Source organism: Leptopilina heterotoma, unplaced genomic scaffold (genome assembly GCF_015476425.1).
Source record: "Leptopilina heterotoma isolate Lh14 unplaced genomic scaffold, ASM1547642v1 Lhet_123, whole genome shotgun sequence".
NCBI lineage: Eukaryota > Metazoa > Arthropoda > Insecta > Hymenoptera > Figitidae > Leptopilina > Leptopilina heterotoma.
Genome location: NW_025110842.1, coordinates 988,561 through 1,014,916, shown reverse-complemented (window position 1 = coordinate 1,014,916; position 26,356 = coordinate 988,561). Strand labels below are relative to the sequence as shown.

At 26.7% G+C, this 26,356-nt stretch overlaps 3 protein-coding genes across 3 annotated transcripts; 2 read left to right on the top strand and 1 right to left on the bottom strand.

The window, feature by feature from the left end:
- Window positions 1-58: 58 nt before the first annotated feature.
- On the bottom strand, window positions 59-9,650 carry LOC122512495 (probable ATP-dependent RNA helicase DDX27). Its single transcript, XM_043628362.1, has 13 exons — window positions 9,454-9,650; window positions 8,667-8,843; window positions 8,491-8,572; window positions 7,728-7,867; window positions 4,854-5,159; window positions 4,425-4,552; window positions 4,113-4,310; window positions 3,676-3,820; window positions 1,984-2,165; window positions 1,513-1,838; window positions 1,015-1,272; window positions 670-751; window positions 59-239 (listed from the first exon to the last, which is right to left on the bottom strand). Exons 1-13 carry the CDS (start codon window positions 9,538-9,540, stop codon window positions 119-121), a joined length of 2,232 nt encoding a protein of 743 aa, XP_043484297.1. The 5' UTR covers window positions 9,541-9,650; the 3' UTR covers window positions 59-118.
- A 375-nt stretch (window positions 9,651-10,025) lies between these two features.
- Window positions 10,026-19,078, top strand: LOC122512386 (zinc finger protein 845-like). The gene is made up of 4 exons (XM_043628179.1): window positions 10,026-10,351; window positions 12,292-12,435; window positions 12,531-12,599; window positions 12,727-19,078. Exons 1-4 carry the CDS (start codon window positions 10,208-10,210, stop codon window positions 16,051-16,053), a joined length of 3,684 nt encoding a protein of 1,227 aa, XP_043484114.1. The 5' UTR covers window positions 10,026-10,207; the 3' UTR covers window positions 16,054-19,078.
- A 2,259-nt stretch (window positions 19,079-21,337) lies between these two features.
- On the top strand, window positions 21,338-25,909 carry LOC122512396 (ubiquitin-conjugating enzyme E2 S). Its single transcript, XM_043628187.1, has 5 exons — window positions 21,338-21,562; window positions 21,942-22,089; window positions 22,329-22,519; window positions 24,298-24,426; window positions 25,245-25,909. The coding sequence occupies exons 1-5, from the start codon at window positions 21,545-21,547 to the stop codon at window positions 25,395-25,397; spliced, it is 639 nt and encodes a 212-aa protein (XP_043484122.1). The 5' UTR covers window positions 21,338-21,544; the 3' UTR covers window positions 25,398-25,909.
- Window positions 25,910-26,356: the final 447 nt, after the last annotated feature.

Genomic DNA, 26,356 nt, shown 5'->3' with positions numbered 1-26,356 from the left:
TTACAAAATAGAAAAAAATTAATTTTACTAACACGAAATTCAAAATAAATTTTATAATTTATTTCCTTTTTTTTTGTTTGTATTAAAGTTATTTTCGGGTTTATTTTTTCCTTTCACTTCAACGTTTTCCAAATGATCGTTTTGGACCCTTTCCTCCCCTCGATGATGAAAATTTATCATTTTTCTTCTGTCCTCCTTTCTTGCCGCCGGGAAAACTTCTCGGACTCTTTTTATTTGCTCTGTAGAAATGAAGATGAGAAGAAATGTGAAAAATTAAAAAATTCACGAGAAATGAGAAAAAATATTTTAAAATTTAGTGAAATTTCAAGTAAACAAACAAAAAAATATTCATTTTCAGTAAAAAATATTTTAAAATTTCAAGTAAACAAACAAAAAAATATTTACTTTCAGTAATTAAATATGTAAAAAATAATTAATTTTCAACAAACAAAGAAAAAATATTAAACTTTCAATATAAATAAACAAAAAATATTAAAATTTCAACAAACAAGAAAAATCCAATTGTTATCAATTTGAAGAAAATTAATTTGTATGATTTTTAAAAGTAAAAAACAAAATTCGGTTGTTTGTAATTTGAAGAAAAATAATTTGTTTACTTTTTAAAAGTAAAAAACAAGTAAAAAAAAAATTATTATTATTTCTACTCACTCGTATCGCATTCGTTTAACTCCCTTGCGACTTGTGTCGGTTAAATCATCAACAAATGATGATTTCGCTTTTCTCTTCAAATCTGTGACAAAATAATTTTTTTTAAATTAAATTATTAAATTAAAGCAATTAATTATTTGCGTAATAATTTACTAACTTATTAAATTAGAATTATTACTAAGATAAGATAAGAATTACTAATTCAGTAAAAATTTACTTCTTTACTAAAAATTTACTAATTAATTTAAGTAATAACTAATTAATTAGTTTAAAAAAATTAAATTTACTAGAAATATATTTTTATAGTAAAAATAATAATTTTTCATCTTCTCGAATTGAACTCACTTTTCTTATCCATTGGATTACTGTAATTTTCAACAACGGTGCGAATTTTCTTCTGTCTATTCATTCGTTTCGCGACTCGCGCTTGATAGGCGGCAACTTTTTCTAATTCCTTATTAACTCGCTCCTCTGCTTCGTCTACTGGTTCGTTTTTCTTGTTCTTCTTCTCCTTGGCGTTTCCCTTTTCCTTTTCCTTTGAATTCTTCTCCTTCTCCTTCGCTTTTTGCGGAGGTTTTTTCTTTTCCGTCAATTGCAATCTTTCTGCATTTTCAAACAAAAGAGACGAAAAAAAATTAGTGTTAAAAAGTTGGATAAATTTCTCCTTCAATCCAAAGATTGATAAATAAATAAATATAAAGAAAAAAAAATACTGAATGCTAAACAAATTGAATTAAAGAAAATAAATAAATAATAAAAAATAAATTTAATCAATAAGGAAATAAATAATTAAATAATTAAAAATTAAATGCATAGAGAGAAAGGAAAAAAGAATCTAAAAACCTTTCTCGTCCTTTCGTTCCTTTTTGGTTTGGAACCAAGTGCGCGACTGATTCTCGTCGCCCTTCAATAAATTCTCAACTCTATTCGCTTGATTCTCCAATTTCGCGAGTTCCCTCTCGTGCTTCTCCTCGTCTAAAATACGCGTCACATCGTCGGCGAACGATTCCAATTTCTTGTAATATTTCTCAATGATATCGGGTGGAATTATGCGATTTTTCACTGGATTTCGCGCGTGTTTTATCACATCCTTGACGAGTGATCGCTCCTGCTCGCCGGCCAATGAAACCGACACACCGGCGCGTCCCGCTCTCGCTGTTCGTCCAACTCTAAATTCCAAAAAGCAACAAATTAAATTATTATATTTTCCCTTAATTAATTAACAAATTTCTTTTTCTTTTATAGTTTTAATTATAAATTATTATTTCCTGTATTTAAATTCGCTATTTATTTTTAATTTGAAATCAAATTTACCGATGAATGTAGTGTTGTAAAGTTGCGGGCATAACGAAATTAATGACAGTTTTAACGCCACTAATATCCAAACCACGAGCAGCGACGTCTGTCGCTATTAAAACGTCAATTTCCTCGTCTTTGAATTTGCGTAAATTCTCCAAACGTTGAGGCTGCGTTAGATTTCCGTGCAATTCGCCGACCTTTAAAAGAAAATGCAATGAAATACAATAATTACTTTTCTTTTTTCTCTCCTTTTATTAATTATTTTAAAATTAATATTTTCTTGTTTCTTTATTTTCGAGAAATTTTCAATTTAATTTCAATCTTCAATTTAATTCCAAATTCGTCTGAATTTTTTAAAATTTAATTTCAATTTTAACTTTATTTTCAATTAAATTTGAAATTCGAATCAATTTTTTCAATTTTAATTCCAATTTTATCTTAAACTTCAATTTATTTCCAAATTCGACTCAATTTTTTCTATTTAAATTTCAATTTTAACCTACTTTTCAACTTAATTTCAAATTCGTCACAATTTTTTCAACTATAATTTCAATTTTATGCCAATCTTCAATTTAATTCTAATCTAATTTACAATTTAATTTCAACTTCGTCTCAATTTTTTCAATTGTAATTTCAATTTTACCTCATTTCTCAATTTTTTCAATTTAATTTCAATTTGGTCCAAAATTTTTTTATTTTATTTAAATTTCATCTTAATCATCAATTTAAATTCAAATTTGTTTCAATTTTTAATTTAATTTCAATTTCGTCAGAATTTTTTCAATTTTAATTTTAATTCTACCTGAATTTTCAATTTTTTCAATTTAATTTCAATTTAATTTCAATTTTATCTCAATCTTCAATTTAATTTTAAATTCATATTAATTTTTTCAATTAAATTTCAATTTCGTCTCAACTTTTTCAATTTTAATTTCAATTTTATCTCAATTTTCAATTTAATATCAATTTGGAAATTAATTTGAATTGATTTTCAAATTTGCAATGTAATTGTCATTCAATTTTATTTAAAAAATTAATTTAATATCAATTTGGAAATTAATTTGAATTGAATTTCAAATTTGGATAAAATTGGAATTCAATTTCAATTTTATTTGAAAAATTTATTTTATTTCAATTTGGTAATTAATTTAAATTGAATTTCTATTTTCTATTCTATTAAAAACTTTTGTTAAATTTCAATTCGAAAATTAATTTGAATTGAATTTCAATTTTATTAGAAAAATTTAATTTCAATTTCGAAATTAATCTGAATTTCATTTCAATTTGGAAGTTAATTTGAATTGAATTTCAAATTTAGAATGTAATTGAAATTCAATTTCAATTTAAGTTGAAAAATTTATTTAATTTCAATTTGGAAATGAATTTGAACTGAATTTCAATGTTCAATTCTATTGAATTGAATTTCTATTTTCAATTCTATTAAATTAAATTTTCTATATTCTCAATTCTATTAAAAACTTTTTACTAAATTTCAATTCGAAAATGAATTGGAATTAAATTTTTATTTTTTAATTAGAAAAATTTATTTAATTTCAATTTCGAAATTAATTTGAATTGAATTTCTATTTTCAATATTCTATTAAAAACTTTTGTTAAATTTCAATTTGACAATTTAATTTGAATTGAATTAAATTTTTAAATTCAAAAAGCGAGCAAAAAAGAAAAAATCCTTCAATATTTTCTTACATTGACTCCCAATAATCCGAGTAGAATATGAAGCCGATGAGCTTGTGTTTTTGTCTGAACAAATACCATCGCGTGATCGTGAAAAGTTCGACAAATTAAAGCCGCTAGAATTGCCTCACGATCTCTTTCTCTCTCTTTTCGGATTCTGTAAAAAGAAAAGAACAATTATTTTTTAAACAAAAAAACAAAATAATTATTTCTACTTCTATCGTAAAATTCTAATTCTAGAAAATTAGAAATTAATTATTATTAATTTATTTCTTTATTTTTCTTCAAAGCAAATACTATTTTCTTTATTGTTTTTTTCAAACAATTTGGAAAAAACATTGAAAAGATTGAATTTAAATTTAAAGATTTGATTGAAAGAAAATTTGTAAAAAAAAAAGATGAAGAATTCAGTAGTAATTTATTGACGAGTAAATAAATAAATAAATTACCGAATAAATTCCTGTCTCAAATTAAACGCCACGTCTTGATTGCTGTCGACGAAAACTTTAACTGGACGATCCAAGGAAACGGCGGCCAAATCCTTAACTTCCTCGGTCATTGTCGCCGAGAAGAGGATCGTTTGCCGTGTCCGCGAGCATTGTTTCACAATATGTTTCATTTGCTCCGCAAAATATTCGTCCAACATTCTAGAAAGTAATTATTATCTATTCGTTATTATTAAATTAACATTTAAATAATTAATTACTTATTTTAATTGTCAAATTATTATTATTATATTTATTAATAATTTTCTTTCTCACCTGTCGGCTTCGTCTAAAATTAAAACCTCAATCGTGTCGAGAGAAAACGACGGCGTATTTGCTAAATGATCAATTAAACGACCTGGAGTCGCAATCACAATATCGGGATTTTTCCTCAAAACTGATTCCTGTAAATAAAAGAAAAAGAAGAAGAAAAAGAAAAATTAGAATTAATACAAAACGATTAAACAGAACGAATTCGATATTAATTCAATATGATAAATAAAAAATATAATTATCTTAATTCAATATATTAAATAAAAAATATAAATATATTAAATAAAATATTAATTGAATGTATTAAATAGAGACAAATATTTAATTGCAAAATAAAAAATTGAAACTAGACACAATTAGAGGGGAATTAAAATTAATAATTTATTTTATTAATTATAATTGAAAAAATGAAAAAGAAAAAATGTTCGTTACCTGTACTTTAAGATCGAGACCACCAACGGACAATCCAATTTCAATTGTCGTATGTTGAGAGAGTTGCTTGGTGACCTGATAAACTTGAACGCCCAATTCACGTGTGGGAACGAGTACGAGAACTCGCGTTACCGCCATTCCCTCGACTGGCCTGTAAAGTAATCGCTCCAATGTTGGCAGCATATAGGCCGCGGTTTTTCCCGTTCCCGTTGCGGCACAACCGCAAATATCGCGGCCCATCAGTGCCACTGGAATCGTCGCCGCTTGAATTGGCGTCGGATGAATGAAATTCATTGACGCCGCCGCCTATACAAGAAAAATAATAATTAACTATTAATTAAATTAATTTTTTACAAAAATTTCTTCTGGAAAAAAAACAGGAAAAAACGTCCATAATTTCTAATTGTTAATCACGATTTTTAAGAAAATTACATATAATTTAAAAAAAAACAAAAATTACTTGACAATGATAAAAAAAATGTCTTAAAAATAAAATACTCAAAAATGACAAAAGAATTTTTTATAATTTAAAAAACAATTAAAAAAATTTTAAATTAATAAATAAATTTCTTAGAATTGAAAAAATAATAAATTAATTTTTAATTAAATTGATCGTTTGACCAAAACAATTAATAATTATTTATTATTTTCTCTAAAATAATAAAAAAAAAATACTTGAAAATAACAAAAAATTCGTTGCAATTGGAAAAAAATAGAAAAAAAATACTTGACAATGACAATAAATTTTTTACAATTGAAGGAACGATGAAAAATACTTGAAATGAAAAAAATTTGTTTAAAACTAAAAAAGTAAAAAAAACTTGAAAATGCCAAAAAATTCCGTTTAATTTCAAGTTCGTCTCAATTTTTTCAACTTAATTTCAACTTCATCTCAATTTTTTCAATTTTTATATTATTTTTATATTTTACTTTATTTTCAATTTTTTCAATTTAATTTCAATTTTATCTGCATTTTTCTCAATTTGATTTCATTTCGATCTTAATCTTCAATTTAATTTTAAATTTGTCTCAATTTTTTCAATTTTATTTCATTTTTCAATTTAATACCAATTTCGTCACAATTTTTACAATTTTTTAATTAAAATTTTATCTCAATTTTAATTTAATTAATATTTCCAATTCATTCTTTATGATTTAAATTTAATTTGAATAAATAAAAATTGGAAATTACAAAAAATTCATTGCAATTGAAAAAAAATATTTAAAAAATACTAGAATTGAGAAAAATTTGTTTAAAACTGAAAAAGTAATGAAAAAAACTTGAAAATGACAAAAAATTTAATAAAAATACACGAAAATTGACAAATAAATTTCTCAGTGGTGAAAAAATAATACAAAAAAAAAACACTTGAAAATTACAAAAATTCTTTAAAATTAAAAAAAAATCGTTATCAATGACAACAAATTTTTTAGAATTGAAAAAACAATAAAAATACTCGAAAATGACAAATAAATTTCTTAAAATTAAAAAAAAAAGAAAAACTATTTGAAAATTATAAAAAAAAACATTTGCGAATTGAAAAAACAATAAAAAAATACTTGAAAATTAAGAAAAACTTCCTTACAATTCAAAAAAAGTATAAAAAAAATCCTTGGCTGTGACAAAATTTTTCTTATAATTAAAAAAAAATTTGCAGTGACAACAATTTTGTAAAGTTGAATAAACAATAAAAAATAATTAAAAATAAGAAAAAAAGATTAGAATATAAAAAATGATTTTCAAAAATAGAATATGCCAAAAAATCTTAAAAATGAGAAACAAAAAAAAATACTTGAAAATGACAAAAAATTCTTTGATTAAAAAAAAAACAATAAAAAGTTCTTTAAAATAACAAAAAGATTTTAGAATTTAAAAACGAATTTTAAAGAATAGAAAATGACAAAAAAAACTTTTACAATTGAAGAAAAATAAAAAAAAATAAAATAAAATAAAAGAAACTTGAAAATACTAAAAAGAATCTTAGAATTGAAAAAATAACCAAAAATATTGAAAAATTAAAAAAAATGCTTTACAATTGAAAAAAAAATTGAAAAAACTACTAATCAATGACAAAAACCTCCTTAAATTAAAAAAAAGAATACTTGACAATGACAAAAATTTCTTACAACTGGAAAAAAAATGAAAAAATAATTTTAAAAAATTGAAATTAACAAAAAATCTTTAAAATTAAGAAACCAAACAAAAAAAATACTTGACAAAAACAAAAAATCCCCTCAAATTAAAGAAAATCAATATAAAAAAAAATACTTGTAAATAACACAAAAATTTTAGAATTGTAAAAACAATTAAAAAAATAATAGAAAGTGACAAAAAAAACAATATTAGAACTGAAAAAACAATTTAAAAAAATAGAAAATGAAAAAAAAATCTTAAAATTGAGAAACCCAAAAAAATTATGTACTTGACAGTGACAAAAAAATTCTTTTAAATTAAAAAAATCAATAAAAAATTTTTGAAAATAACAAAAAAATTTTAGAATTGAAGAAACAATTTTTAAAAAAGAAGAAAATTACTTAAACAATCTTAGAATTGAAAAAACAATTTTAAAAAAATAGAAAATTACTTAAAAAAATCTTAGAATTGAAAAAACAATTTTAAAAAAATAGAAAATTACTTAAAAAAATCTTAGAATTGAAAAAACAATTTAAAAAAAAAAAATTACTTAAAAAAATCTTAGAATTGAAAAAACAATTTTAAAAAAATAGAAAATTACTCAAAAAATATTAGAATTGAAAAAATAATTTAAAAAAAAACCTTAAAATTGAAAAAACAATAAAAAATACTTGAAAATTACAAAAAAATTCCTTAAATACAATGAAAAATAAAAGGCACAGAAAATAAAAATTTCAAACCTTCATTAAAGGTCGCGAGAGATTCATCTGATAAAACGTGGCAGATGTATCGTAATTGGAACATTCCTCGAAATCCATTAATTCCTTATCTTTTTCTTTCACGAATTTTTTCCCTTTCTTTTCCTTTGTTTTAAAGACATCTAGAAAAATTAAAAAAAAGAATTATTTTCACAAAATATTTTTTTATTTATTTATTTCAGAAAAAAAATCACAATTTTTTCTCTATTTTCTTCTCTTTCTAAATTAAACAAAATTTATATTTCCTTTCTTCTCTTAAATTATTTATTTACTTATTTAAATATAAACTCGACAATTTTATTTATTATAAACTGGAAAATAATAAAAAAAAATTATTAATTATTTGAATAATATTTAAATAATTATTTAAAAACTGAAATTATAATTTAAATTTAATAAATATAAAACAAATTTTTTTTATGAAAATAAATTATGAAATATTTATGAAATAAATAAATATTTAATTTAAATATTTGTAATCCATTAATAAAAAAATTATATTTTCCTTCTTTTTGCTACTAAATTAAAACAAAATGTATATTTCTTTAAATTTCCTTTTCTTTCTTTTCTTTTGAATTAAAAAAGGAAAAATTATCCAGACCGTTAAATATTGAATAAACGAAAAAAAACAAATCATTATATTTTTTCCCTTTTTTTCTTAGTAAAAAAGAAAACAAAACTTTGTCTTTTTTCTTAGGGGGAAAATTAGAAAAAAAATTTTCATTATATCGATTTTCTTTTTTACCTTTTTTCAAATCCTCGTCCGAAAGATAAATTGCATCGTCATTAACTTCTTTTACCTCTGGATCATCATCGTTTGTTTCGTTCTTTAAAAAAAAGAGACAATAATAATAATATAATTAAAAAAAGTTATTAATTAAAAACGAATAAATGGAGAAAAACAAAATCCAATCCACATACTTGTCGTTCTAAACGGGCCTTTTTAATCTTATCATCGAGTTTCGTTTTTGCCTTTCTCTTGATATATTTACTTAAATCATTCCATGGATCTTCATTATATTCAGAAACGCTATTTATAAATTGAAAATCATTTTCAAAATCTTTGCGCTCCTTTTTCTTTTGTTTTCTCGGCTGAAACTATGTGGAAAAAAGAAATTTTTTTTTTATTATATTCCATATTAAATAATTACAAAATACAATCGAAAAATTTTTTGCTAATAATTAAATACCTTCGAAAAATTTTATTTTTTTAGTAAAATAATTGAATTATTTTGAAATATTTCATTATAATTTTTGAGAATAAATTGAAAAATTCTAATTAAATTCTTTTTAAAACAAAATTTTACAGACAATTTTAGAAATAATTGAATTTTTGAGATTAAAGCACTTTTAGAATTATTTTAATTATTTTCTAAAATAACTGAATTTTGAAATTATAATTGAAATTTCTTAAGTTTTAAAGAAGTGATTTGAATACTTTTTAAAGATATATTAATGAATCGTTTTGAAAATAAGGAAATTTTTTAAGGAATTTTACAGAAAAAAAGATTTTAAATAACCAGAAGGAAAAAATTCAAATAATTGAAAATAATTGAATGTTTGCAAAAAGTTCATTATTTAAATAATAATAATAATAATAATAAAATTTGCAAATAAATAAATAAGTAAATATTAAAATTACTATTTTATTAGAAAAAAAAACGTTAAATTCCAATTTCCAACAAATAGAAGAAAAAAATTCACTTACATCGTCTTCTTCGTCTGAAGGTTCCGAATAATCCGAAACTTCCTGATCGTCTTCGATCGTTTTTATTAAATCACAATTATTTTCCATTTTTTACGAATGGAAACACTTGTTTTCTTTAAATATACTGAAAATAAGAAAAATGACTAAAAAACAATAATCGCAGAGAGAAATATTTTTTCTTGTGTCAAATTTGAGGTTATGTTTGCACTTTGACACGTGCTGCGCGATACAATCTGAAGTTGGCCACATATACACTTTTCTCTTTTAGCGAAAAGAAAAAAAATTCTATCCTTTTTTTTACGCAAATAAAATTCAAAATATCATAAAGGCTCAATCAAAAAAAAAGCGAAAAGAAGAAATTGAAAAAGAGTAAATATAGGATAAATAAAAAAGTAAACAATTTGAATTTTCCCGCTAATGGGAAGTGTGTGAAGTTGTTGGCAAGCCAACTATGCAGGGATGGGTCGTGAATATACACAAGACGCGCACTAATCCTAAGAAAAAAGGACATATATATATATATACAAACGTGTTTGTGTAAATCGTATATATATATATATACAAAAATGCGTCTCTAACCTAACCTAAAAAAATTTTTGCCGCACCGTCGCCGTTGTCGTGTATGATATTCGTTCTGTTCAGTTCGCTTGTCTTTTCTAATCTAAAGCATAAGCAAGCACACAAAATTTGTGTATAGCAAAGGTCTTTATCGAGACGCTTCCTTTATGGAATTTTCCTGGGAAAAAAGGAGAAAATGAATGAAGTCGAGGAGTTGCAGGGCCTCGAAAGTGCCTGTCGACTTTGTTTAACAACCGATGAAACGAGATCTTCCATATTCGGTGCAGCCTACAATGTAGATCCGTTGATTGTGAAAATAAAAAATTGCCTGTCCCTTCAAGTGAGTAATATACAATTTATAATCTTTAAAACGTTTTAAAACACTTTTCTTCCTTTCTCTTTCACTTCTAGAATACAGTACTTCTCTCTCGCACGACACGCCTCAATATTTATAATCTACTTTTTTTTTGTTTATATATATTATACCCCATAATAATTTATTTCATTTATTTGCTTATGCTCGAAACATTCGAGGTTATATTCCGCAGGTGTATTCAATTTCTTTTTTATTAAAATTATATTTATTATATTTATATATATTTATAAAAAAAAAAATTCAATTTTTGTTTGTTTCGATTCTTGTTCTTTAAGGATTTTAGGCTTTCTTTCTGTTTGGGATTTTTATTGATTTCTGTTTCTTACGATTTTTATATGCCGTTTTTTCGATTTTATTCTTTTTCTCTTTTTTTTTATTCAATTTTTGGTTTATTTGTGGCTTTTATACGATTTTTCGCCTTTTATTCTTGTTTTCTATGCAATTTTTGAATTTTATTCTTTTCCTCGTATTTCTGTAATACAAATTTTGATGATTTTGGATTTTTATTCGATTTTTAGATTTTAATCGATTTTTGTTTTTTTATTCAAAATTATTTTTTTATTTATGATTTTGATTCGATTTTTTCTCTTTTATTCTTGTTTTTTATTCGTTTTTTTGTCTTGCTATTTATTTATTCTTGCTATTTATTCGGTTTTTGTTTTTTTACTCAAAATATTTATTTTTTATGATTTTGATTCGATTTTTGTTTTTTATTCTATTTCTTGTCTACTATTTTTGTTTTTGATTCGATTTTTTGCCTATTATTCTGGTTTTTTATTCGATTTTCGTTTTTCAATTAATAGGTTTTTTTATTTATGATTTTGATTTGAACTTTGTTTTTTATTCTATTTTTTGTCTTCTATTCTTGTTTTTTATTCAATTTTTGGTTTCTATTCGATTATTTGTCTTTTATTATTGTTATTTATTTGATTTTTGGTTTTTATTTAATTTTTTGTCTATTATTCTTCTTTTTGTTTTCAATTTTTGGGTTTTATTCAATTATTTGTCTTTTATTCTTGTTATTAATTCAATTTTTGTTTTTTAATTAAAACGATTTTTTTATTTATGTTTTTTTATTCTGGTTTTATATTCGATTTCTGCTTTTAAATTAATAGATTTTTTTATTTTTTATTTACGATTTTAATTTGATTTTATGTATTTTATTCTTGTTTTTTTAAAATTTTTGTTTTTGATTTGATTTTTTATCCTTTATTCTTGTAATTTATTCGATTTTTGTTTTTATATTCAAAATATTTTTTTATTTATAATTTTGATTCGATTTTTTGTATTTCATTCTTGTTTTTTTCGATTTTGGGTTTTTATTCAATTTTTTGTCTTTTATTTTTGTTATTTATTCGTTTTTAATTTTTATTCGATTTTTTGTCTGTTTTTCTTGTTATTAATTCAATTTTTGCTTTTATATTTAAAATATTTTTTTATCTATGATTTTGATTCATTTTTTATTTCGTATTTAATTTTTGGTCTTCTATTCTTGATGTTTTTTATTCAATTTATAATTTTTATTTTATTTTTTGTCTTTTATTCTTGTTTTTATTTGATTCTTATTTTTTTATTCTATTTTTGTTTATTTAGGATTTTTATTTCTTTTTCGGATTTTATTCGATTTTTTGTCTTTTAGTCAATTTTTTAAATTTGATTTTTTGTCTTTTATTCTTATTTTTTATTCGATTCTTGAGTTTATTATTTACCATTTTTTTCGTTTTATTTGTCTTTTTTCCCCTTTTGTTTTAATTTCATTTTTATTCTTTTTCTATTTACGATATTTATTCATGTTTTTATATATTTATTTTCAATTTTTTTTCTTTCCTTTCGATTATTACAAAAAGAAAAAATTTTTGTTCCTTTCTATAAAAAAATAAAAATTCGTAACTTTTCTTTTCCAGATTTCTCAGAAGGACAAATTGTCGACATTAATTTGCATTACTTGCGTTAATAAAGTGAATCAATGGCATCAATACAAGAAGGAATGTCTTCAGTCTCAGGACAAGTTATCAGAATGGCTCGCAAAACAATCGGAACCACTTCCGGTGAGTTTAGACGAAAGGAACAAAATAAATAATTACAAATTAAAAACATTGTTTTTTCGTATTTTTCTTATTTTTTTTCTTCTTCTTTGTTTCAGATTATTACCGTAAAGAAAGAAGTAGAAGAAGAAGAAGAAGATTCCGCAGAAAATACAGAAGTTGAAAAGGTAATTTGTAATTTTCATTTTATTTCTTTACTTAAATTATACATTTTTTTTTCTATAATTGTAAGAAAATAACAAAATGTTTTTTATCTAATTACTAATTTTTATTATTTTTCTCTCTAAAAAACAGATTCAAGAGAAAATTGCCGAAAACGAATTAACAAACTCGGAGGAAATCGCACCCGAAATAAATGAAAATACGGGGAAAAATTCCGAAACGAAAAATGACGAAGTCGAAAAAAATATCGAAGAAGAAAATTCAATAAATGAAAATCCCGAAGCAAATTTGCAAAATGCGGAGAAAAATTCCGAAAATTCAGAAAATGGTGAGAAAATAACGGAAAATATAGAAAAAACAACGGCGAATGTGGAGAAAAATTCCGAGAATGCAGAGAAATTGGTACAAAATTCGGAAAATTGGGAGAAAAATGTGCAAAGTGGAGAAAATACGGAGAAAACGGGAGAAAATAACGAAAAGAATGAAAAAATGGAGAATTTGAAAAAATCGAGTGAAAACGAGAATGAAATGGAAACTGAAACTGAAACGGAGAAACGAGAGACAAATAAACGACGACTATCGACTGATTTAGAGAATGATTCGGCGAAACGTTTTAATCCACTGCCGATAAAGACGGAACCAATCGACGAGACGGAAATCCCACTTGCCGACGATGTCAAAATTCCCCTCGAGGTGCAGCAAAAAGTTCTCAACAAAGGCAAAAAGAAAATACGTCGCGGACCGCATACACACTTCCGTGGTGCTAGAATTTTCAAACGCAAATGCCTTCACTGTCAGATTAATTTGCACTCCAAGACTTCTTACGCGAAGCATATGGCGCGTTTTCATTCTAAAGCGCATCAAAAAACGGGAGGAATTGCAGAAATTGGACAAGGAACGGGAATTGGACAAGGAACAGGAATTGGAATGGGAATTGGAAGAGGAAAAGGAATCGGAACGAGAAGTAGAACAGACTCAGAGATCGAGGAGACTGAGGAGCTGATCGAGGACGTCGAGGAGGAGCTGGAGAATCTCGAGGAGGACGCGCCGTTAACGCCAGTGCAGCAGAACATCATCAGTCAATTGAAGACCTACACCTGCTACTCCTGCGAGCAATCATTCCAAGATCGTCGCAGTACTTTGAACCACATTCGCCAGCACATGCCGGACCTGCGAACCTTCACCTGCGTCGCCTGCCTCACGGAATTCGGAGACCAAGGAACCTACAAGGAACACTGCGAGGAGAGCTTCGAGTGCGCGATGAAAATCGCCCTAGTGATTCCCATTCAAGGTACCGAGAAGTACTTCACCTGTAATATGTGCCTCCAACCGATGGCCAACCGGAAGGAACTCCTCAGTCACCTGGCCAAACACTCCGACAAACAATACGAAGAACTAATGGCCCCACCGCCCAAGCTGACCCCAATCGTCACCGTGAATTCCGCCTCCTTGCCCTACGGAATGGGCGACCCGGCCTACAACCACGAGTGCGATCTCTGCGGAATGATCTATCGCTACAAACCAAATATGATTAAACACCGGGAACTTTGCGCCAGTCTCCAACCCGAGGGTCGAACCTCCTACAAGTGTATCGACTGCGGCATGACCTTCCTAGTGTTCAACAAGTTCCACAATCACGTCATCACCGAGCACAAGAAAAAGGAGCTCAAGTGTCCCAAGTGCGCCGCGAAGTTCCGCTCCCCCAGTGACTACCTAACGCATCACGAATTCCACCGGAAGAAGAATAACCTCAAGGATCCGCAAATATGGAAAATCGAGGGCGACGACAAAAAGGTCGCTTGTTCCTTGTGTAACCTTCTTGTCCCCAGGGCGGACCTACCCGAACACAGGAATTTACACCTAAAGGTCAAAATCTACTCCTGCGTTATCTGCCGATCAATGTTCAGTAGCCCCGGCGCTTTGGAGATCCATATGAAGGACCATGGAATCGACGACCCCGGGGAACGAACCGCGAACACCAAGTGTATGGAATACGGTCACGAGGAGACCCAAAGTCCAGTTGTGAAAAACACCGAGTGCGCGGAGTGCGGGAAGAACTTCTCCAACGTCGCGAACCTCAAGCGCCACATCCGTAACGCCCACGGCGAAGAAAGAAGAATCGACTGTCCGGAGTGTAACCGTAACTTCAAGAACAAGGAGTCTTTCGACGAGCATCAACGACTAGCGCACAACACCGAAAAAACAGTCCTCAACTGCCCCGAGTGTCCAAAAACTTTTGTATTCCAAGCGAACTTGGATCTACACATCAAGAACGTGCACATACCAAAGGAAACCTCTTCACACGAGTGCGAAATCTGTGGCAAGTGTTTCGCGGAGGAATCTTCGTTGAAAATCCACCGCGGATGGCACAATAGAGCAAACTCTAGGTTCAGTTTAGAAGGAAGTTTGGCCGGTTCTTCAAAACCGGCTAAAGCGAGAAAGAGCTTTCCCACCTCGCAAGTGATACAACTACAATGCCAAGTGTGTGACGACAAATTCCACGACGTTGGGGACTTGAGAAAACACGTCTGGGACGTTCACTGTGCGCGAACCGCGAAACAAGAGATCTGCTCCATCTGCTCTAAGACCTTCCCCGACCAGGAGACTCTGACGATCCATATGGAGCTACACGAAGCTAAAGACGACGACGACGACGAGGAAAACCAATTCCGCTGCGACATCTGCGACAAGTATTACAGTTCGCGAAAAATCTTATGGCGCCATAAGAAGCTGCATAAAGTCTCCCAAGTACCCTCCTACCAACGCTTTCAGTCCCTAGCAACCCGAAAAACCTTCTGCAACGGGTGTAATCGTACATTCTCCACCGAAAACCTCCTCAAGCGGCATAAGCTAACTTCCAGTGATTGTCAATTCGGTCGAGTGGTGATAGAAGGAAAAAAACCCGTCACATGCCACATTTGTAAGAACCTATTTCCAAGTATGAGCATCCTCTACCAGCACAAGCAGCTAATGCACAAGTTCCCATCGCGTGAGCGGAATAACGAGTGCTTGCCAATAACGAGTGAAGAAGGGGTCAAGTGCAACATTTGCGGTAAACTATTCTCCGGTGTTTCGAATCTAAAGCAACATTTCGCGATGAAGCACAAGAGTGTGACGACTCATCCTTGTAATGTCGGGAATTGTAAGATGATCTTCTCGACGCCGCACGCACTAAAGAGTCATGAGTTACAGCATTCGAATATGATCTTCAGTTGTGGAATGTGTGAGAAGCATTTCTTTCATCGGGGGATTATGGAGAAGCATATTTACAATGCGCATCGAGCCGCTTATGAGTCGATTGTAGGCGATGATAAGGGTTCGCTGTTCAAGGAAACGGACCTCACGTCGTACACTGTGAAGGGAGCGACTGGAACTGTGTGCCCACGGTGTAAGATCAAGTATCCGAATATCAAGGCTATGAAGATTCATTACTTTAAGTTTCATGAGACGATGGGGTAGAGAGGATGAATCGTCGAAATGTTCACCATCATCGAACTGTTCAGAATCGAACTGTTCATCATTGAACTGTTCACCATCATCGAACTGTACACCATCATTGAACTGTTCAACACCATTGAACCGCTAAGAAGAAGAGGAAGAAATCAGGAAGAAAGGACCAACAGCAGGAATTCAGGATAGGTTTGTAACTTCGGATGTTGGTGTTGATGGACGAACAGATTTCACCATGACTAAAGCGTGGTTCGCCTCGAGTTAGCCATGTCGTCAAAACTTGTCGCCCATTGTCACCAACCTCCAACTTTGACTATCCACCTTGGCTAGGTTGTTAGCCAAGGTCTAACTTTCCGTCTACTGTTAACCGGAGTTAACGATCGCCGAACCCTTCACCCAGAATTGACCTCGAACCGTTCCTGTTCGGACTTTGTAATAATTGAGACCCTGGAACCGAATAAATTCGCCTGACGTTAGGATGCCACATCGCTTCTTGATTCGCTCATGGCAATTAGTGAGCACTGAGCGCCTCCGGGCCCACTCACTGCTACCTAACTGTTATTAGCGCGTTGCATCAGCGTCGGGGGATTTTATTCGATCCAGGACCTAAATTGATAACATTCTGTTGGATCTTCCTAACAACCCGAGGTTTACCCTGGACGAGTGCCGAAAACAGCCTAAGCGAACCCAGAGGCTTTCGGCAGTCGCTCAGAGTGAACCTCGAGTTGACCACGTTCTAACCATTCATCCACAGGTAACATCGAGGTTAACCCTGAGCGAACGGTTGATAACAAAGAATGAAATAATTGAGGTCCTGGAACCGAATAAATTCGCCTGACGTTAGGCTGCCACATCGCTTCTAGATTCGCTCATGGCAATTAGTGAGAAGTGAGCGCTTTCGGGCCCACTCACTGCTACCTAACTGTTATTAGCGCGTGTATCAGCGTCGGGGGATTTTATTCGATCCAGGACCTAAATTGATAATATTCTGTTGGATCTTCCTAACAACCCGAGGTTTACGCTGAACGAGTGCCGAAAACAGCCTAAGCGAACCCAGAGGCTTTCGGCAGTCACCCAGAGTGAACCTTGAGTTGGCCACGTTCTAACCATTCACCCAGAGTTTGGTTCGAGTTAACTAGGTGCAAACGTGTTTGGATCGAGTTAACTAGGTCCAAACGTTTTTGTCGGATCTGGAGAATCAAAACCCGAGGTTAGTTCTGGGTGACCGCCGAATACAGCCTTGGCTAAGGTAAAAACTTTCGGTAGTCACCCAGAGTTAACGTCGAGTTGACCACGGTCTAATTCACCCAGAGTTAACCTCAATTTAATCATGGACTAAGGGGCCGTTCATAAACTAAGTAGACCCATTTTTTTAAAAAAATTTGACCCCCCCCTCCCCTACATAGATGCTGTTACATGTATTAGCGACATTTTTTTCTCTTATCGTAGTCAATAGCTTGACCCCCCTCCTCCCCTTGAAATACTACATTGTTTATGGACGACCCCTAATTAATAAAATTTTGTTAGATCTAGCGAATCAGAACCCAGAGTTAACCTCGAGTTTTAATTCGAGGTTATCTCTGGGTAAATAATTAAAGTGTTAACTTAAAGTTAAACCTCTGGTTGAATGATTAGAGTGTTACCTCAAGGTCAACCCTGGGCGAATCGTTGATTAAAAATGCGTCTTCAAAAGCAACCTATAAATTTTTGTCCTAGTCCCCCAAGCGGAATAGATTCTCAAAGAGGAGAAGCTTGGGGGCTCTAGCGCCCTTTCTTCGCGACGCATAATACAAGTAGATAGACTCTTAGCACTTCTTAGTAAATCGTGAAAATGGATTTAGAAAAAACATCCGATTATCGAAAAAGTGACTTTTTTTTAACGCTCTTGACTAAAGGCCATAATGCGCAGGAGATTTGGGACAATGGGTGAGAGAAGGACGGAGATATATCACTATCCTTCTCCCACTCATTGTTACGGATCGCTTTTCCGAAAAAAAGGCTAACGCAATAGATTCGTAATCGGAATCGAAAATATGAGAGAAAGAGAAGGACAAGTGTATATTAGTTTCCTTCTCTCACTAGCACTTTTATGTTGAGACTACAATAAAAACTTTTAGGTTAAGTTGACGAGATTTTGTCGAGATAGAATCTTGTTTCGATCAATGCGTTAGTGTAGACTTAACCTAAAAAACCTTTATTGTGAACTCAACCTTACAAGTTAGTAAATGGTTTAAAAAAAATGATTAACTGAATCGCGACTAGGTTTCTGATTACGAAACTATTTTGCATAGACCTTTAATGGTCCATTTTCGGTTGTTGAAAATTTTTTCGATATTTTTACTATAATTAATTAATAAACTAATGAATTGAATAAATAATTATTTTCAATAAAAAATAAATATTTTCAATAAATAGTTAATTATTTTAAAACAATAAATGCCATTCTGCATTATTCATGTTTATTAACTTGTAAGGTTGAGTCTACAATAAAGTTATTATAAGGCCAAGTCTACAATTTTCCAAAAGCGCACCAAGTTAACCTAAAAATGTCTTCAGTGTAGATTTTACTTAATCCAATTTAATTTATTTAATTAATTAGTTTATTAATTTAATAGTAAAAGAGAAATTGTCCAATAACTACAAAATTAGTGCGCTATTTGTTCGTGTTAATCGTGTTAATATTGAAAAAGAAAATTATTATAGAAAGTCCCTAAAGAGAGAGAATAACAAACATAACCTCTCATTGACGTGTTTTTTTCGACAAAAAAAAAAGCGAAAAGATATAAGAAATGTAGAAAAAACAGTAGTTTGTATTCGCGAACAAATTTGTGACGCAAAAAAAGCTAAGGAAAACATTAACCTTAAATTTTTATTTTCTCTTATCGAGCCGCAAGGATATTCTTCTTTATCAAATTATATACGAGAAAATTTTAACGACGAATTGCAATTTATTGAAATCATACCCTACTATATATCTAATTTCTTACCTATTAGATTTATTTTTTTAATTTTTTTTACGTTTTAATTATATATATATATAATAATATAAAACTATTTTTTAATAATAATTATTACATTGACTCATTTTCTTTTTAAATTATATATATATGTATGCGAATTATCATTTTTTTTTCTAATAGATAAATCGTGTTATTTAAATAATCGTGAAAGATTATTTATAATATATATTAGATTTTAGAAGCGAAGATTTCAGTAAATATTATATAGATATAAATATATAATTATTATCATTCGAGTGATGAATTTTCAACTTTCCAAATACCATTTATCCATATATTATTATATATTATAATAAGTCAGTTAGATTGTCGTGAAAATATTTTTTTAATGTACTTTATTAGCGCTAATTATATATTTGAAAATAAAAATAATTATAGAAGTAATAATATAGTTATAAAAATAATAATGAAAAAATAATAATATTAATTATAGTATTAATAATAATAATAATAATAATAATAATAATAATAATAGTAATAATAATAATAATTGTTTCGTGAAAAATTCTGGAAAAATTCAAATAATAATAATATTATTATTATTGTTATTGTTAATAATAAAAAGAGTAATAGTTACAATAATAAAAGTAATAGTAACAATAATAATAAAAATAATAGTAATAATAATAAAAATTGGGAAAATAATTTGTTTAATCATTTGTTGTAAGAAATAAAAAATTTTAGAAACCTAATTAAAAATGGTAATAAAAGCAAAAATAGTGAAATATTATTTACTCCTTGAAATTTTTTATTTTTTACCTACAAATATTTCGCAACGTGTTATTTAATAGAAAATTTTATTTTTCGGTTAAACCTTTTTTTTTATTTATTATTTTTCAATTATTATTAAAAATACTTAAAAAATTATAAAAAATACTTTTAAAAAAAAGATGGAAAACAAATTTTTAAATTAGAAAACATTTTTTTTTTTAAATTATTCCTTTGTTGCAATAAATAATAGAAATTTCGGTATACCGAAATTTTTATTTATTACGTAATTAAATTATTTATTAGGTAAACAAAAATTATTCTTTTCGTATTTTTTTTTACAATTCTTCATTTATTTGGATTTTTATATTAAATATTTTCTGTCGTCTTCCATTTTTTTTAATTGTCTCTGTTAATTTTTTCTAATTTTTTTTTCTTTTTGTCAAAAATTAAATTTTGTACAATTCTGCATTTTTTCTGTTTCTATAAATTATTATTATCATAGATAATAAAAAATGTAAGTGGTTTTGTAAGAAAAATTCTATATTTAGTCGCCAGTATATCTGTATTAATTAATATTTATGAAAAAAATATACATTAATTTTGAAATTGTAAATTGCTTTTTCTTCCTTTTCTTTTTATATTTTAGAAAAATAATACCAGATTTGTTGGAAATTTAATTATAAATACTAATATAAAATTAGTTTGTGAACGACCCTTTAATCAATAAAAATAGCCTGGTTATAATAATAAAAATAAGAATTGTGAACGTACCTTAAATAAATAAAAAAATAGTAGTAATCAGATAATAAAAAGCAATTAATCAACAAAAATAGTGATAATAATAATGAAATAATAATTGTGAACGACCCATAAATAAGTAAAAATTGTAGTAATAATAAAATTACATATAGAAATAACAATTTTGAACGACCCCTAAATAAGTAAAAATAATTGTAATAATAAAATAACAAAAAATAATAATTATGAAAATAAGAATTGTGAACGTACCTTAAATAAATAACAAAAAAAATAATAATTGTGAACGACCCTTTAATCAACAAAAATAGTGATAATAATAATAAAATAACAATTGTGAACGACTCCTAAATAAATAAAAATAATATAATAGTAATAATAAAATAACATAAAAAATAATAATTGTGAACGACCCTTAAATAAATAAAAATAATATAATAGTTTAATAGTAATAATAAAATAACAAAAAATAATAATTGTGAACGACCCTTAAATAAATAAGAATAGTAGTAATAATAAAATAACAATTCTGTACGACCCCTAAATTAATAAAAATTATAGTAATAATAAAATAACAATTGTGAACGACCCCTAAATTAATAAAAATAATGGTAATAATAAAATAATTAAAATAGTAATAATAAAAGAAAATTTGAATTTTCCCGCGTTTATTTTGACAGAACATTAAACAACGAATGACCGTTTCTTTCTCCCATTCCCTCGCTTCTGATTGGTTGTATACTTCTAAACACGTGCCACGATTTGCTATTCACAGAAAATCAATCACGATTGGTTGAATTATTGTTTCAAAAAAGTTAGTTTGGCTCTGTGTGTGATGACGTTATGTTGTCTAATGTCGTCGTCGTTAATTATTGTTCCTTATTTTAATCATTGTTTTCGACAAATATTTAATCAGTTTATATTTAATAGTGTTTATTGCGCGGAAAAAACATTGAATTCAAGTTAATAACGCGAGAAATATTAGTTATTTAGGAAGGAAAATAAAAAAAAACATGGCGACAGCTTCATCGGTAAGTCAGTCAAAATTTTGTATATGTAATTACCTTTTGCTTTTCCATTTTAATAATATAAATAAATGTATAATTTGGAAATGTAATAAATATACTTGGTTTCTTGGAATATTATCTGCTGATAGTTTTCATCTATTAGGGACACGAGTCAGTGTTTTTGTTTATATAAAACTTGCTTTGTTGTTATGGACTTTCTCACATGTTGATTTTTTTTTCTTTTGACGTTTCAGTTTTATATTTGTAACTTGTTTACAAATATTGTTCTCTTTGCGTTTATATTATGCTTTTTTCGCTTGCGTTACTATATTTACTGTATATTTGCTGATCGATTAAACATATAACCAAAAAAAAAAATTTTTTATTTTTTATTGTAATTTAGATTTCAAATGTGGAGAATTTATCGCCACAAATTATAAGACGCGTTGCTAAGGAGGTGAATGAATTGGCGAATGAACCTCCGGAAGGTATACGAGTTATTATTAATGAACAGGACATAACTGACATTCAAGCTGTGATCGAAGGACCTGGTGAGAAAAAAGTTTTGTTTTTTTCCTAATTCCCTATAATTTCTACGTTATTTTTTCTTTCGGTTTTTTTTCTTTTTTATTGAGAGAAGAAAATCGAGAATATTCGCATATTATTTTTAGAGCAAAAAAGAAAATAATAACGTTTAATAAAATGAAAATAGCGAAATAATAATTTTTGCCCTTCGTTGTAATTTTGAGGTTATGTTTGATATTTTCATAATTTTTTCTATCTTCGACAGCCGGTACTCCGTACGCGGGTGGATTTTTTAAAGTAAAATTGGCACTGGGCAAAGATTTTCCACAGGGACCACCGAAAGCCTTTTTTCTTACGAAAATTTTCCATCCAAATGTTGCAAAAAATGGTGAAATCTGCGTGAATACTTTAAAAAAGGATTGGAAATCCGATCTCGGAATTAAACACATTCTCTTGGTGAGTTCATTTTTATTTTCTTATTTTTATTAATTAATTAATATTTATAATTTCAAAATTTAGAATTATAAATAATAAATATACAAAAATGTAATAAATATAATATAATTATTTTAATTATTAAATGAATAACTATTAATACTAAAATTATACTATTATTAATTAATTAATTAATTAATTGAATATTATTAATAATTAGTTATTAAACTAAAAAAATTAAGTTTCATTTTAAATTGTAAAAAATAAAATAGAAATTTCGGATAAATTCGAGAAAATACAAATTAAAATAAAGAATAAATAATAATTAAAATTAATGTCAGACTTTGCAGTCGATAATTAATTTTAAAAAAGTAGTTTCAATTCAATTCCTGCAACGAATTTTATTATTCATCAAAGAATTTCAATATTTAAAAATATAATTTAATTCTTCCGAAAAATTTTATTAGAATTTTTAAATAATTCATTTCTTTCGACTAATTTTATGCAAATTCTAATTTAAATAATTGAATTCCTGAGAAATTTTTATTATTCATGCGAAAATAATTGAATTCTTACAAAAATTTTTAAAAAAAATTTTTAAATTATTTATGAAAATAATTAAATTCTTGCGAACGATTTTATAAAAATTTTCTAAAATAATTGAATTCCCAAGAAGAAATTTTTACTTTTAAAAATAATTGAATTCTTGTAATGAATATTGTTATATTTATGAAAATAATTGAATTTTGAAAAAAAATTTATTAAAATACCTCAAAATAATTGAATTTTCGGGGGTAATTTTTTTATTGATCTTTAATAATTGAATTCTTTCGAAGAATTATTTATACGTAAATAATTGAATTCTTGGGAAGATTTTATTAAAATCTAAAAGAATAATTGAAATATTTCAAAAAAATTAAAAATTAAAATTACATTAAAAATAATTGATTTCTTTCGAACAATTTTATCAAAATATTTGAAAATAATTGAATTTCTATAAAAAATTCTAATATTTTTGTAAATAATTGAATTCTTCCAAAGAATTTAAAAAAACCATTTTTTTAAAATAATTGATTTTTTCGTGGAATTGAAATTAAATTTTTAAGAATAATTATATTTCTTGAGCAATTCCTGAAAAATTGTATTAAAAATAATTGAAATCCTGCGATGAATTTTATAATTTGTGAAAATAATTGAATAATTGCTTAGAATTTTATTTAAATTTTCAAAAAAAAAATTCAATTCCTGAGAAGAATTTTATTATTTATGTAAATAATTGAATTATTGCGAAAAATTTTATAAAAGTGTTTAAAAAGAATAGAATTTTAGTGAAATATTTTGTTATTTTTAAAAATAATTGAATTCTTCATAATAATTTTATAAACATTTTTTTAAATAATTAATTTTTCCGAATAATAAATATTATAAAAATTTTATATTAAATAATTAAATTCTTGTGGAAAATTTCAATTGTGAAAATAATTGAATTTTTCGATTAATTAATTAAAAATAGTATTCATAATAATTGAAATTCTTCGATGAGTTTTATTATTTATGAAAATAATTGAATTCTTGCTTAGAATTTTATCAAAAAATTTTTTAATAACTATTAATTATTTTTAATTAAATATTGTTAGTAATTAATTATGAAACTAATGAAAATCATTAAATTTCATTCTTTTGAATTGTAAAAAAAAACAAAGAAATTTCGGATAAATTCGAAAAATACAAATAAAAATAGAGTTAAAGAAAGAAAATGTTTTTTGAAATTTAATTAATTTTTTTTCTTTTATTAACAGACTGTAAAATGTCTGCTAATTTTTCCAAATGCCGAATCTGCGCTTAATGAGGAAGCAGGTAAATTACTATTGGAAAGGTACGATGATTATTCGGACAGAGCGAAAATGATGACGGAAATTCACGCACAAGTAAGTAAAATTAATTTTTCTTTTTTTTTTAAATTTAAAATAATGCAAATTTAATGAACATATTTTAAACTATTTAAATTTTAGTAACATTTTTTGAAAATAATTGAAATTTAGTAATAAAGTTATAAATAATTGTAAGTTTAGTTAAAAATTGTGGCAATAATTGAAATTTATATCAAAAACTTTGATAATAATTTGAAATTTAATAAAAGAAATTGAAACTAATTAGAATTTGGTGAAAAAAATTTGAAAATAATTTTTATTTAGTTTAAAAAATGGAAAATAATTGAAATTTAGTAATAAAGTTATAAATAATTGAAATTTAGTTGAAAATTGTGGAAATAATTGAAATTTTGTTTAAAAATGGAAAATAATTGAAATTTAGTTAAAAATTGTGAAAATAATTGAAATTTAGTTTAAAAATGGAAAATAATTTAAATTTAGTTAAAAATTGGGAAAATAATTGAAATTTAGTTTAAAAATCGAAAATAATAAAATTTAAATTTAGTAAAGTTTGTTTTGAAAAATAATTGAAAAGTAAATAAAATTTGAATTATTGAAATTATGCAAAATTTTATCAAATTACTTGGAATTTAGTCTCCAGAAATTGAAAATATTTGAAATTCAGTTCAACAAAATTGAAAGTAAATGAAATTTATAAACAAATTTGGAAACTAATTAAAATTTATCGAAAATAATTGAAATTTGAATCTTCTAGACACAATTTAGTAGTAAAATGCTAACAAAAAAAGAAGTAAAAACCCACGTGAAAAGTGAAAAGAAAAAGAAAATTAATAAATTCGCAAAAAAATTTTCAGGCAATCAGAAAAGGCAAACTAGGCCTTGAGAATGGACCACAATTACTGGAAGTTGGCGGTCCACTTCCCAAGAAGCACGCCGGCGACAAGAAATTAACCGCGGAAAAGAAGAAAATGCTCAAGGACAAAAGAAGAACACTAAAAAGATTATAAAAAAAAATTAATTAAGCAAAAAAAAAACTAATTTAAAAGAAAAATTCGAAAAAAAAGAAATTTTTAGTGTAATTTTTTTCCATTGTGTCGTTGTCGTCGTCTTCGTCGTCAGAATTTGTCTTATTTCGTGTGAATGTGTGTTTAAAAAAAAAGTATTTCCTCACATTTGCACACAATGTGTGTAGAATTTGCAAACAAAAAAAAAAACTATTTAAAAAACAAAGAGAGATAAGAAAGAAAAAAGAAAAAAAAACAAGCTAAAAAAAACCTCGACTGATCTTTTATTTTGTTCTGTGTTTAAAATAGAAGAAAATTTGGTATAATCGTTTTTTCTTCTTTTTTTCTTTTGTAGTGTGTGATAAGTTTTTTCTTCTTCTTTTTTTGTGAAAAAGTAAAGAAAAAAAATTAAAAAAAGAACGTCCCGGGATCGTTAATCTACTAGTGAATATTTTTTCATATACATGTGTACAGAAGATTTATCGTGTTTATTAAAGGGCTACATGAAAAAAAAATAGTGGAAATGATTATTTATTAATAATTTAATTTTTTTTGGTGTTATTCTCAAATTATTTTCATTTCATTTCTTTTGGTCAATTCTCAATTTTCATTTTATTGGCTTTAATTAAATTAAATTATCTTCGAAATATTTGAAAAGAAAAATTATAAAAAAGTTATGGTATTCATCAATTACTAGAGCATTACTATCAGTTTCTTCTGACGATGATATTCTTATTTTCTAAACCGTTTTACTATTTTCAAATCGTTTATTTGCACATTAAAATTTTTCTCTGCTTTCCATATTTCAATGAAAACAGGCAAAACATACTCAGCAAAGATTCTTTCAATTGCAAGAAAATTAAGATTTTTGGATTCCTTTCTCAACGAGCGAATATTCTTAGTAATGAGATTGTTTGAGAAATCATGATACAAAATTTCCTTTACATATTGGAAAAGCTTTT

Bases quoted from the DNA above. Each gene is read 5' to 3' on its own strand.
- LOC122512495 (XM_043628362.1), bottom strand. From the start codon at position 9,540: ATGGAAAATAATTGTGATTTAATAAAAACGATCGAAGACGATCAGGAA. The intron at 8,844-9,453 runs GTAAGTGAATTT...TTTTCCACATAG, and splicing joins CTTCAGACGAAGAAGACGAT to TTTCAGCCGAGAAAACAAAA. The intron at 7,868-8,490 runs GTAAAAAAGAAA...TAATTTTTCTAG, and splicing joins GGACGAGGATTTGAAAAAAG to ATGTCTTTAAAACAAAGGAA.
- LOC122512386 (XM_043628179.1), top strand. From the start codon at position 10,208: ATGAATGAAGTCGAGGAGTTGCAGGGCCTCGAAAGTGCCTGTCGACTT. The intron at 12,436-12,530 runs GTGAGTTTAGAC...TCTTTGTTTCAG, and splicing joins AACAATCGGAACCACTTCCG to ATTATTACCGTAAAGAAAGA. The intron at 12,600-12,726 runs GTAATTTGTAAT...TCTAAAAAACAG, and splicing joins AAAATACAGAAGTTGAAAAG to ATTCAAGAGAAAATTGCCGA.
- LOC122512396 (XM_043628187.1), top strand. The intron at 22,090-22,328 runs GTGAGAAAAAAG...TATCTTCGACAG, and splicing joins AGCTGTGATCGAAGGACCTG to CCGGTACTCCGTACGCGGGT. The intron at 24,427-25,244 runs GTAAGTAAAATT...AAAAATTTTCAG, and splicing joins TGACGGAAATTCACGCACAA to GCAATCAGAAAAGGCAAACT.